The following is a 14,324-nucleotide window of genomic DNA, read 5'->3' on the forward strand; positions in this document are numbered from 1 at the left end:
GTAAAAGGACAAAGCCTTCAGTGAAGCCTGTATGGTTTGTGTCTGGATGTGCTCTGAATATGCATTAGCTAAGGCATATGATAGGCTCATTATACAGTAATATGTTTCCAAAACTCACTTTTTTTGACTCAGAATCCAAAATGTGTAAGATTTGGAAAACCATTCAAAGAAATGCTGTTGAATGTAGACTGTTTGAGTGTAGCGATGTAAATGGCCCCGGGGTTGAATGTGCAGCATTCAACAACGTTGTTTAGAAGAATCTCGACATGACACCTTACACAAAATAAAGTAATATAGGCCTATTCACACRAAAAAATGCAGACATAGACAGTACAAACATGGTTTGTAACAGTTCAATATACATTTCAATATGAAATTCACTTACCAGTCATTCAGTTAAATATAAAAACGTGGCATATTTCGAAATGATGTTCTCCGAGGCCCCACTACAGTAAATTACAATTTAGCTCCACCTGTTGTCCATCAGTTAGCCTGGTTAGTATATCAAAGCCTCCGTGATGAGCATGCATCCGTGAAACGTATTCAAATACATATCCCTCGCAAGTGCATCAACTACTGGCCAGAGAATACAAGCATGCTCCCTAATTGCCTATGATACATCTTGTGGTTCTCAAATTAATCTTACAACATGTTCGCTAAACCCTGGGAAGATACAACCCACCATGAATTTGTTTAACTTAACGACTGCACAAGTAAACAGTTGACGTGGACAATTATGGAAGCACTTGAGTGCTGGATTGTTTATATTGGTAGTAATACTTCCTGTTGTCATGGAATAAATACATGGGAATTTAGTAGATATCAATTGTCAATGATAATTAGGATTGGGGAGTAATTAGTTACATGTAATCTGATTACAAAAAAAAATGTAATTAGTTAAAATATTGTAATCAGATTACAGATACTTTGAAAAACTACATGATTATTGGTTTGGGAAAAAAAATACATTGACACTTTTCTGTTTCATCAATGACATTCAATTCAGAATTGAAAAAAAGGTGCAAGTTTAAGTTTGTTCCACCTGAGTGAGTCTGACTATAAATCAGAGACCACTATGATGACACACCAAATGTGTTTAATAGATCATTTTTGTTTTCTTCTAATGCCTTTTAAGTGGAAAGCAATCCAAAAGTAACAGAATGTAATCGAATTATGTTACAGAGTTTCGGGTAATCCAAAAGTTACGTAATTGATTACATTTTTGGCCAGGTAACTAGTAACTGTAATGGATTACATTTAGAAAGTAACCTACCCAACCCTGAGATTGTTAAGTGTTTAATAAATTAAGTTGTTCAGGTTCACTTCCTACTTGGGGCTACAGTGTAGCAGTCCCAACTGGGATTTTAAATTGAATTTAATAGATTTCTCCAAGTGCAGTTCCAAACAATTCCCTTTTTAGGAATGGTTGTTTTCATTTGTCTTATTTTACAGGGGATTGGGGAAGTAAAATAGCCAAAAGGTTGATATAAAACAACAACGTCATTTTTAAATTGGATTAAAATTGAYAAAAGTCCCCGTATCTATGAACTGTGAGAAAACAGGATCGTGGGAAATGGCTTGAAGCTCCAACCAGGCTGAGAGCCAAAGGAGGCCAATCACTACTGCAAATAGACTCAACACCACCAGTCCGTATGACAAATAAAGACAAACGATATCTGCTCAGCCGGAAGATGGATGGTTTAAGAAAAGAGTAGCCTCCTCTTCGAAAAACAGTTATGTTTATATTGAGGACTGGGCCCAAGTCAGTGTCGTAGCAATTATTCAGAAGTCAATGTTAAAACACAGGATAGCACTTTCTGACTTTGTGCACGTAATTCATGGTGGCGAAATTCCAGTGAGAAACGGTGGATTAATCAACGTCAAAATATTGAATTGTCACATTGAGTAGATAAAATTAAAGTATAAGAGTCAGCGTCCCTGACCCGGATTAAACCTAGTCCTGGACCAAAAAGCACCGAGCACACAATCTGGGTCAGTTAAACCCAGATTGGGTTTAAAGTGGGGTTATACTTAAAGTTGGGTTATACTTGAATCTTATCCATAAAAATAATGATCACACAATAAGGCCCTGTGGGAAGTTTCCCCTTCTATCCCACACACACACACTTGAGTTTTCTCCCATCCAAAAGTTCCATCTGTCACCACAGTAGGTTCGGTTAGACTCCAACCTTCCATCCCCTTTCAGTCTCACCTTTGACCTCTGACTCATTAATGACCATCTCCCCCCCTGACCCCTGGCACTAGTTGGTCATTAGTCAGATGTCGGTCAGCCATTTACTCTCCGTTCCTGTTGATGTTGCATTTGTGCCTGCGACTGCGTGAGTGAGGGCGAAAGCGAGAGAGAAAACGTGAGAGAGAGTCATGTGTCAGCAGGACTGCCATAGAGAGGTGTTGATGAGGTTCTCGGCGACCTTCCATTACTATCAGGTCATGGACTGTTGCTTTGCGGCAGTGATTTATTGTCAACAAGATGATGATACGCATTAGTGCCGGTTGCTGCTGAGCTAAATGGTGGAGATGGATTGAATTTTTTTTTACCAATGTCATAGCATAGCATGACATAACATGTCCTGACTTGTTAGGTTCATATTCGGCATTCCAGGGGGAACCTGGTTCCATGTCAATCGTTTTGACATGGAAAATGTGCATTTTTACATTGAATTCAAGGATTTTACATTTGGGGGTTCCCTTTCCCATTTCTACCACTGGTCATAGTCTACGCTGGTGATTAACTGTTACATGGAGTATATCAAGTAACTAGAGACAACAGATGGAAAAACTGCTGGGACCACCATACACTAGAGTCCCATATACAGTACATCATATTATCCTGTAGATGGCAGTCATATCCTTTGTAAACTCTATAGACAAATACAATCAAACACTGGGCCTGTATTCATAAAGTGTCTCACAGTAGGAGTGCTGATCTAGGATCATCAGGTCGCTCTGTCCGTGTAATATTGTTTGTGATCTTAAAGGCAAAACTGATCCTAAATCAGCAGCCCTATCCTCGTCACCAAGCTTAGGACTCTGGGTCTGAACATCTCCCTCTGCAACTGGAACCTGGACTTCCTGACAGGCCGACCCCAGGTGGTGAGGGTAGGCAACATCCCCTCCAACACACTGACCCTTAACACAGGGGCACCACAAAGGTGTGTGCTTAGTCCCCTCATGTATTCCCTGTTCACCCCACGACTGTGTGGCCACGCACGGCTCCAACACCATTACCAAGTTCGCTGACGACATAACGGTGGTAGGCCTGATCACCGGCGACGATGAATCAGCCTACAGGGAGGAGGTCAGTGACCTGGCAGTGTGGTGCCGGAGCAACAACCTCTCCCTCAACGTCAGCAAGGCCAAGGTGCTGATCGTGCACTACAGGAAACAGGGACGCGAGCACCCTCCCATCCACATCGACGGGGCGGCAGTGAAGCAGGTAGCCAGCTTCAAGTCCAAATCACTTAAAATTGTCCAAACACACACGCACAGTCGTGAAGTCCCGGCAGCGCCTCTTCCCCCTCAGGAGGTTGAAAAAATGTGTCATGGGCACTCAAATCCTGAAAAGGTTCTACAGCTGTACCAGTGAGAGCATATTGACTGGCTGCATCACTGCTTGGTATGGCAACAGCACCGCCCTCGATCACATGGCGTTACAGAGGGTGCTGCGGACAGCCCAGTACATCACTGGGGCCGAGCTGCCTGCCATCCAGGTCCTCTATATCAGGCGGTGTGAAAAGAAGGCCCAGAAAATCATCAAAGACCACAACCACCCAAGCCATAGACTATTTTCTCTGTTGCCGCATAGCAAGAGGTACCGGTGCATTATGTCTAACACCAACAGGCTCTTGAACAGCTTCTATCCCCAAACAATACGACTGATAAATARCTAACAAAATAGCTACACAGACCTTTTATTTCAGTATTTTCACTGTCTCTATGCACACTCACAGGGCCCTACACACTCACACTGTCACCCCAACACACACACACAAACACTCACTCCATCATTTGCTCACTCACACATAATATGCACATACATTTATACTGACTCTACACACCCACTCACATGTAAGCTGCTGCTACTCTGGTTGATCTAATATCCTGTTGCCTATACATATCTACCTCCATCACTCCAGTATCCCTGCACATTGTAAATATGCTATTGGAACTGAAGCAGTTTTGTTGCATTGCATCCCTCAGATCTAGTTCTGCTAACTGAGCCAATATTTCTTTGCAACGGTAAATACCTGATGTAGCCCGCACAAGGAAAGAATTTCGCACACAAGGAAAGAACAAACACACATATTAACACATCTGAGAGGTGTGAAGACTTGACTGAGGCTCCACTGCCATCTGCTACCTTGGCACAGTTACACAGTGTGCGTCAGTGTCTTCGTCTATGATTGGTCGAGTTAAGGAACACAGTGTCAGCGTCTGCCAATGTCTGTCCTCGACTGGAACCGTCTGGGACACATTCAAATGGTATTACAATTAAAACATGACCGTTTCTCACATTAATATACAAGTTTATTAATTCTTGCCATCATTTTTTGTTTGTTTTCAATAACATGACATTAAATAAAGAAGGCACTTACAAAAAAACAAACAGTTAAATTATAGACGTGTTATTATATAAACATTAACTTATCCATATTTTATTTTTTTAAACAACAGATTGATGAACAAGAGATGACGGCACCCTTTGCAGCCTTTTTACAGTACATCTCATATAAGTGGTCAAATCTACCACGCTCTCCCTCTATATATATCTACAATACAGTAAAAACTGTATTCATCATTATCATCATTATAATTGTTAATGCCCCTACTATGCTTTTACATGCATGACTTAATCTAAAAAAACTTGAAATATAGAAAGCATAAAACACAAGTTGTTTATTTTTTGTCACTAGTCAGTGGTTCATKAGTCAGTTTTACATGTTAGGCTTTGTGGTTTCTTTGTGCAAGTCCTGGTACAGCTCTGTAAGACGAGTGGCCTCTCGCTGTCCCGACAGCAATGCACCATGGGTAGTGGAATAGTATTTCCGGTGGGTGGCTTCCCCGGCGAATAACACCTGTAGAGGCTGAGAGGGTAAAGAGGAGAGGAGGGGAAGGGCGAGGAGAGAGGTTGGAAAAAGGAGAGGATAAAAGAGACATACAGAAGAATACAATAGAGAAGGAGATCGGTGGATAGAGGAGGGGGCAGAGATAGAGAAGAGGGGCGAGAGAAAAAAAGACAAGACCTTAACAAACCAGTGAATGTCGGCATGACCCAACGTGKGTTATGCAAACTCTATTACTGCCTCCGAGCCATGGGGCTGCATCCCAAATGGCCCCCTATACTCTACATGGGGCTCTAGTCAAAGGAAGTGCACTATGGTCCCTGGGCAAAAGTAGTGCACTATATAGGGAATAGTGAGCCATTTAGATGCAGCCATGGGGAGCTATTCTAGGCTCTGTCTATATGTAAGAAGGCTGCTTGTGACGATCTGTCACTCTTTTGACGAGAGGGGGATTTCTCGAAGGTCACGCTGCTTAGCAGTCTTTAAGTGGCCACACACACACACAGTAGACACGCACACGCACACATATAGACAGAACCACACACACACACACACACACTAAGATAAGGACGCATGCGTCAGGTGCTGGCCAAGACCCAAGATTCATAATCGATCCAACACTGTGACTGTCACATCCCTTACTGCCTTATTAGGTGGCATAGTGATGACACAGGCACATTGACAACATGCTACTAGTTCCTCTCGTGGCTGGAAACAAGCATCACGCCTACAGAGACCATTGAAAGTAAATACATTCTCATTACGCTGTCATTAACATACTATACCACAAACACCACTTAGTCATTGGGGAAGGCTTTTCACGGCCCAGCTGATACACTACATTCAGTCTGGGTTGAAATACATGCATATTTAAGTACGTGTTATTTAAATACTTATTTTCTGTTGGAGTGTTTTCAAATAATGTGGCCAAATTTTTAAGTATTTGCAAATAACTTCATATAAATATACACAACAATTTTTCAAATAGCCCTAGGACCAAACAGGCCTGGGTTAAAATCCATGTGTCACGACTTCCGCCGAAGTCGGCTCCTCTCCTTGTYCGGGCGGCGWTCGGCGGTCGACGTCACCGGCTTTCTAGCCATCATTTTTWATTTATCCATTTGTTTTGTCTTGTTCCCTGCACACCTGGTTTTCATTMCCCAATCACACTACATGTATTTATTCCTCTATTCCCCTCATGTCCTTGTGTGTGATTGTGTCATTTTTGACGCGCTATTTCTAGTGTTTCTAGCTATTATTCCGTGTTGTATATTCACGCGGTATGTTTATTTGTTTGTACTTTATTTTTGTGACTGTTTGTGCGTTTTTGCACTTTGGCGTATTGGATGGAGGTTTCGATGCAGTGGCRTCCGTCTGTTGGTTTCCCCTGCCTAAATAAAGTGTGCGCCTGTTCACAACTCTCTGCTCTCCTGCACCTGACTCCGCTCCCAGTACGCACGCCATTGACAGCATGGAGTATTTAAATATTTGTATACTTAAAGAGTATTTTCAAATACAAGCCAATACTTCCCAAGTGTATTTCCAAATGCATTCCAATATTCAACTTCTTGCATTTCGAAAGAAAAAATGTCAAAATAATTACTTTGACATTTCTTTCAAAGTAATTGAAATACCCTAAATAGTATTTGAACCCAAGACTGCATCCAGATGCAGTTCTTACCGGTGCCTTGGTGCTCTTGGTGTAAGGCAGGGGCATGGCTAGCTTCTCCACGTCACCCCCACTGGAGCCCACCCGGGTGAAGGAGTAGGAGCCCCGGATGTAAGGGTTACTGCCCCACGACGAGCGCAGGATCCGCCTCGGCTTAGGAATGTTGGGGTTTCCTGAACGAGGGAGAGAAGGAGGAAGAGGGAGGACCAGTGAGGTGGATGGTGATGACGGTCAGTCCAATATAAACCCTTTGGATGGACACTGAAACATCAACACACACCAGCACACTCTCTCTCTCACACACACAGACACGCGTGCGCAAATACACACACACAACTCTTCCGCAGGTGGAAATAAGCCATTGAAAGTTTCCTAAGGTAATGGCGATGCATGGTGAGTGATCCTCTACCCATCTCCCAAAAGTGATCCTCCAACMCATCCAATCCAATCTTCTGTATCGGTTCTAATCAGCTAAGGTCCCTCTTAGAGGCCATACACACTCTAGTCCTTCTGTAATGAATCTGCTTCGTAGGGGATTAAATCGAAGTGACCTACATCAGGGGAGTGTGTCAGTGTGCGGGTTAATGAGTTTCCGTCAGGGGGTACTCCCTATCGAAGTAAACAATGTGAGGGCAGGCAGCGAATATTGCTCAGAGCGGAAGACAGGGTTTATTGTGTCCGTTGGCTTGGCTGTATAGGGAGGAGTAACTGTAAAGCCCTAGTGAGGTGTGCGTGTGTGTGTCCAGGAAAGCCTATGACGTCATCATCAAGTGATGGCAACCCGGGTCGGTGACATATGCTAAGCTTAGACTTGACTCTCCTATGACCTGTTTGTCAGCTAACTGGCTTGACCAGAGGATAACTTGGTCCTTGAAGGAGGACAACAGTCACTTACTGTCAGCCACAATACTGAGCTTTGTCCACCCATGAGACGGGTTGCATCCCAAATGGCAACCTATTCCCTATATAGTGCACTACTTTTGAACAAGGCCCATAGGACTCTGATCCCCCAAAAAAGTGTACTCTGTAGGGACTAGGGTGCCATTTGGGACGCAGCCATAGATGAGTTAGCTGACAGCGTCACGAAAGCAATGTGCATGCTTTAATTGGAGTTGTTGTGATTCTAGATGGCAACAATGACAAGAAACTCCCATGTGGGGAATRGAAAGTGGCTAATTTCAGCTAGTTTTATCTTGTTCTTGATACCTTGTCTTGTTTTGAGACTGATTACATGTCAACGCTAATGTGGCTCAAATTCGCTTGCTGGCTAACCAGCAACTGTAACAATGTATTTAAGAGACAACAAGTGCTCATTGTGAAAATGTATTTATGTTTTCAATAAACATTGGAGACAAAATATAGATGACATGTTGTCAACATTCAAAGCCAACCCTGTCCGTTTTGCTCCATAGTTGCACGCGAGTCGGTTTTGCTGCTAAACAACCAACCCGTCTATAGCGTGATGGTGACCCTGTCAAAAGTCTTTCATGTTCATTCCACACACACCTTTATCTAAACCAGGACAGCGTTCTTATATCCCTTAAAAACTGTTATGGCTAGCGGAACCTCTCGACAACATCCGGTGAAATGGCAGAGCGCCAAATTCAAATTAAATTACTATAAATATTAAACTTTCATGAAATCACACATGCAATACACCAAATTCCACACACACCTTTATCTAAACCAGGACAGAGTTCTTATATCCATTAACCTATTTTCTCTGTCAATATGAAAAAGACTGAAGCTATACAGAGCCACAAGGCTAATCTCGATTAGAGGTCGACCGATTAAATCGGAATGGCCGATTAACAAGTTTCCATAATCGGTAATCGGCATTTTTAGACACCGATCATGGCCGATTACATTGCACTCCACGAGGAGACTGCGTGGCAGGCTGACCACCTGTTATGCGAGTGCAGCAAGGAGCCAAGGTAAGTTGCTAGCTAGCATTAAACGTATCTTATAAAAAACAATCAATCTTAACATAATCACTAGTTAACTACACATGGTTGATGATATTACTAGTTTATCTAGCTTGTCCTGCGTTGCATATAATTGATGCGGTGCCTGTTAATTTATCATTGAATCATAGGCTACTTCGTCAAACGGGTGATTTAACAAGAGCATTCGCGAAAAAAGCACTGTCTATGCACCAATGTGTACCGAAACAAAAACATCAACGCCTTTCTTAAAATCAATACACAGAAGTATATATTTTTAAACCTGCATATTTAGTTAAAAGAAATTCATGTTAGCAGGCAATATTAAACTAGGGAAATTGTGTCACTTCTCTTGCGTTCATTGCACGTAGAGTCAGGGTATATGCCTGGCTTGTTGCGAACTAATTTGCCAGAATTTTACGTAATTATGACATAACATTGAAGGTTGTGAAATGTAACAGGAATATTTAGACTTATGGATGCCACCCGTTAGATAAAATACGGAACGGTTCCGTATTTCACTGAAAGAATAAATATTTTATTGTCGAAATGATAGTTTCCGAATTTGACCATATTAATGACCTAAGGCTCATATTTCTGTGTGTTATTATGTTATAATTAAGTCTATGATTTGATATTTGATAGAGCAGTTTGACTGAGCGGTGGTTCAAACAGCACTTTAGTGCGTTTGCCAGCAGCTCTACGCAATGCTTCAAGCATTGCGCTGTTTATGACTTCAAGCCTATCAACTCCCGAGATTAGGCTGGTGTAACCGATGTGAAATGGCTAGCTAGTTAGCGGGGTGCGCGCTAATAACGTTTCAAACGTCACTCGCTCTGAGACTTGGAGTAGTTGTTCCCCTTGCTCTGCTTTTGTGGAGCGATGGGTAACGATGCTTCGAGGGCCAAGGTAGGGGAGAGGAGAGGGACGGAAGCTATACTGTTACACTGGCAATACTAAAGTGCCTATAAGAACATCCAATAGTCAAAGGTATATGAAATACAAATTGTGTAGAGACAAATAGTCCTATAAATCCTATATTAACTACAACCTAAAACATCTTACCTTGGAATATTGAAGACTCATGTTAAAAGGAACCACCAGCTTTCRTATGTTCTCATGTTCTGAGCAAGGAACTTAAACATTAGCTTTTGTACATGGCACATATTGCACTTTTACTCTCTTCTCCAACACTTTGTTTTTGCCTTATTTAAACCAAATTGAACATGTTTCATTATTTATTTGAGGCTAAATTGATTTGATTGATGTATTATATTAAGTATAAATAAAAGTGTTCATTCAGTATTGTTGTAATTGTCATTATTACAAATAAATGAATAAATATATATATTTTTTAAAATATATATATATTTATTAATTTTTTATATTTTATTTTTTAAATCGGCTGATTAATCAGTATCGGCTTTTTTTGGTCCTCCAATAATCGGTATCGGCGTTGAAAAATCATAAATCGGTCGACCTCTAATCTCTATCAATAGTAATTATTTGCTTCACGGTGTAGGGCAGCCCAAAGACAACTGTGTGTGTCTTGTCTACACTATCATTTACAGTGTTTTCCAGGGAGCGGGAACCTTAATATGGCCTTAAAGTAAGAGAGCAATTTTTCCCGTCTCATGTCGAATCAAACAATTGATTTTCTGTCAGGTTCTCTCTTAAAAAAGACCCCTGAGTCTCGACCACAGTTGCAGCCATTTTCAATTTGCTGTGTTTCTTTTCGTCACCATTACTCTTAATAGGGGGCTGTTCATGGGTGAAAGACAACTTGATACAGTCGAGCAGCTATGGCAGTGACTCACTCATCTCTTCTGTGAGAATATTGCCTGTATGTCTGGGATGCAGACACACAGGCAACTCCTTTAACAACTTTGTGGGATCAGCATTTCTTCATCCAATCCTTACTCCACCTATTAAGAGCACAGTGACTAAAACTGACCCTGGGCCAGTTGTTATGGGATGCACATGTATTCAACACCACCACTCTGCCAGACATCTATGTGAGTCATTCAGCATCAGCCCCCCAAACCCCCTTCTGGGAAAGGCCATACACCTCAAGGCTCGGAATGATGATGTCACATGATGATGTCATTTCCTGTATCTAATGTATACCTAGAGGCCCACTAGGGCTGAATAAGTGGAATGACTCTTCAATGAGTCACCGTGACTCACTGGGAGCACAGTATTGTTGCACTCATTCAGCCCTCAAGGTTACAGTGTGCTCATAACAGTGTGTGTGGTGTGTGTGTAAAAGTATTCCTGCCCTATACTGATGAGTGTTAYGTTCCCCAGTTTCTGTGTTGTGGTTTGTTAGGTGTGTGTTTCGGGATGGCTTCCTGAAATTCCCCCCAAGCAGCTGATTGGTCGACTCCATGGATAATTGGAGAGCTGACCCCGCCCCCTCGTCAGGACGCAGCTGTCTCCAATTACCAATGCCTTCTGAAGCTATATAAAAACCAGTGTTCTATTGTTCAGAAGAGAGATCATTGCTGAGAGAGAAGGTTGATGGCTGAGGGTCATTATGTTGGTTGTTGCTAACAGCGATGGTTATGGTCTGTGGTTGTTGCTGAGAGAGAGCTGATTTGATGTCCTGTCTTGGTTGTGGCTCAGAGACAGGTTTTGTTAAGTATTTTTGTAGCCGCTGATTTGAGGTATGTGTGTGCTAATAGAACTGTGTTTTTGATTCTTGAAATTGTTTAATTACATTTGGATATTTCTGTTTCATTTGTTCCCAGGGCGGGAAGGGGAAGGCACCTAGGGAGTGCTTAGGCAAGAGGCCCGCGGGCATACATATACCCGTAGTATATTCACTGTCTAGGCCCACTAGGAAAGACCTGGGCAGACCACCCCCTGTATTTTGGTTAGCGCACCAGGTGGTGCTAAGTTAGGTAAGTAGTGGGTAGGCAGGTAAGGTAGGAGAGGGGGCTTTGATATTTACCTTGGTTCCGTCCAGCCCCTTTTCCCCCAAATTACTGTGTGACGGAATAAATTCCTTGTAAATGGTACAGTTCTGATGATGGGAATGCTGATGATGGCCTATCTCAGTGAGTTATTTAGGTCAGTGGTCCTCCCTCCATCAAGAACACATGATTTGATTCATCAACGGAGACCTTGAGTAGCTGAAATCTAGTGTTTGCGCTAGAATGTATAAAAGCTGCGGGTCGGTTCAGAAAACTCCCATTGTTACTGTATATCACTCACTCACAGACACACTGTCAACGGACGCATGTCAACGTCACAATGACAAACACAGACATGCACACTGACCTGTGAAGCGTCGCAGCAGCTTGGTGCAGGTCTCGGCCACCGTCTCGTCGTCGCAGCGCTCCATGAGCAGCGCCTCCTGGCCACAGATCCAGCCGCTCAGCATGTGGCCGTAGCGCTCGGGCGGGTACAGCACGTCAAATGAGCAGATCTTACGGTACCACAGCTCCTCGGGGTAGACCGGCTGCTCCAGCTGCGCCTCGTCCTCCCACACAAACTGGATGCTGTTGCACTCGGCGCTCCAGAAGGGATCGGAGAACTCCAGGAAAATCTTGTCAGTGGTGCTGATGCCGAGCTTCTCGATGGCGAGGACTTTGTCCTCGGGCAGCGAGGGTGAGAAGAGCGCCTCATGGCGGTTCTTGAGGACGCCGAGCGAGGCGGTTACGATCACGTGGTCGGCGGGGAGCGACTCGAGGTCCTCGCACTCTACRCTGAYGGGGTACGCGTGACCMGGATTGGGGTTGGGCTCACCATGGCAACGYYGGTCGTCGTTATGGTCGCCGTCGTCGTGCCGATTGTTGTTGTCGCCRTGGGCGATCTCCTCCTGTTGCTGGGCGGAGTAGTTCCAGTGGACGCRGCGGACGGGTTTCCCCAGGCGCATCATGCGGGACGGAATGTCCTGCGCCAAGAGGTCCACGATCTTCATGAAGCCTCCCGGGATGACGTGGTGGGCCCCTGGGATCTCCGTCCACTCGCCGAACTCACTCAGCGAGACCTCGTCCATGCTGGGGGACGAGCTCTCACAACTCTCCACCTGAAGGACAACACACATACAAACAAACAAAGTCAGTTTGACTCAGATCAAATTGAGCTCCTTTATCAGCTGATCTCACAACTCTCCACCTCTTTCCAATCAATCAACTCATCAATCAATCAGTCAAATGTATTTAAGCTCTTTTTAATAACCCAGCCTAGAAGCCCAGAGAGCAAGTAAGTAACGGAACAGTGGATGGAAGAAACCTAAAGAGGAACCAGACGATGGCTGTATCGTATAGAAACACAGACAAATAAGTCTGTTCAATTCTGGTCAAATGTATCTACTTTGTTTCAAGTGATCAACACTCATTTGAATCCAATGAGTTATTGGGTATAATTACAAGGAGCAAGGATCACCGATGGAGCAATAACATTACCACGCTAAATTAAGCTATTGCTAACATAAACAAGATAATGTAGTTGTACAACTGAATGCATTCAACTGAAATGTCTCTTCCGCATTTAAGGTGCGGGGGACTGCCATAATCGACAGTGCTCACGCCATAATCGACAGTGCTCACGCCAACTCACGCCATTTGCAGACACTGTATATAGACTTTCTTTTTTTTCTCCATCGTGTTATTGACTGTAAGCTTGTTTATTCTATGTGTAACTCTGTGTTGTGGTTGTGTCGCACTGCTTTGCTTTATCTTGGCCAGGTCGCAGTTGTAAATGAGAACTTGTTCTCAACTAGCTTACCTGGTTAAATAAAGGTGAAATAAAAAAATATATTTTAAAAAACTGCCTTGTTCAGGGGCAGAATGACAGATTTGTACCTTGTCAGGTCGGGGATTCGATCCAGCAACCTTTCGATTACTGGCCCAAAGCTGTAACCACTAGGCCACCTGCCGCCAATATTTACACTTGATTTCCTGACCTGCTGGTTCAGTTGAGTCATAAAGCATGCCATAAACTCTTGTATTGTGTGAGACTTGCGTGAGAGTGCAAGTCTAAACCTAGCAGGAGCATCACATGCGCTACTTCAGTCATTTATCTGCRTATAAAGAACTGGCTTGAACCAGAACTGTGCGCGAGGCCATAGAGGTGCACCAATCCTCTCCAGAGATGAGTGATTCAGAACACAGCACTGTCGACTTAATATGGAAAAATAGAAAGTAATGCCTTCCGCAACGACTTTTAAAACTGGTTTTCTTGGAACACATAGAGCAATCTTACATACCTAGAAGGAAACGTTATTTGATTTGCATAATGTTTGCGTAGTTAATGTATTCCAATCATTAACTAGAGCTCTAGCATCTTTTATAGTCTCTCAGAAGGACCCCCTCCCCCTTACACATTCACACACACACACCCATCTCTACCCACCTTCCACACACACACACACACACACACACACACACACACACCTTGAGGTACTGCTGGAGCATGGACAGCTTGAGTCTCTTGGTGCTCTCCGAGTCGTCGGGGTCCAGCGTGATCTTCTTGCGCACCACGTCCCTCGTGAACACCCCAACGCTGTTCTGGCTTTCAGCACACACAGGCTTCCCATTCTGGAAAAACTCCTGAGTCAGCTCGTATACCTGGGGAGGAGAGGAGAGGGGTRGAGCGGATGGCAAGAGGGGAGAGAAATGT

The 14,324-nt window shown here is 43.5% G+C and overlaps 1 protein-coding gene across 1 annotated transcript in view; it reads right to left on the reverse strand.

Moving 5' to 3' along the window:
- Positions 1 to 4,526: 4,526 nt before the first annotated feature.
- LOC111964352 (spermine oxidase) overlaps positions 4,527 to 14,324 on the reverse strand; it is a 28,779-nt gene continuing 18,981 nt past the window's right edge. Inside the window, exons 4-7 of the mRNA XM_023988224.2 lie at positions 14,099 to 14,272; positions 11,979 to 12,729; positions 6,766 to 6,926; positions 4,527 to 5,105 (exon numbers count right to left, since the gene is read on the reverse strand). Of these exons, the coding sequence (XP_023843992.1) occupies positions 4,956 to 5,105; positions 6,766 to 6,926; positions 11,979 to 12,729; positions 14,099 to 14,272 (1,236 nt within the window). The 3' untranslated portion in view covers positions 4,527 to 4,955. The remainder of the gene's footprint in view (positions 5,106 to 6,765; positions 6,927 to 11,978; positions 12,730 to 14,098; positions 14,273 to 14,324) is intronic.

Source organism: Salvelinus sp. IW2-2015, linkage group LG1 (genome assembly GCF_002910315.2).
Source record: "Salvelinus sp. IW2-2015 linkage group LG1, ASM291031v2, whole genome shotgun sequence".
NCBI classification, from domain to species: Eukaryota; Metazoa; Chordata; class Actinopteri; order Salmoniformes; family Salmonidae; genus Salvelinus; species Salvelinus sp. IW2-2015.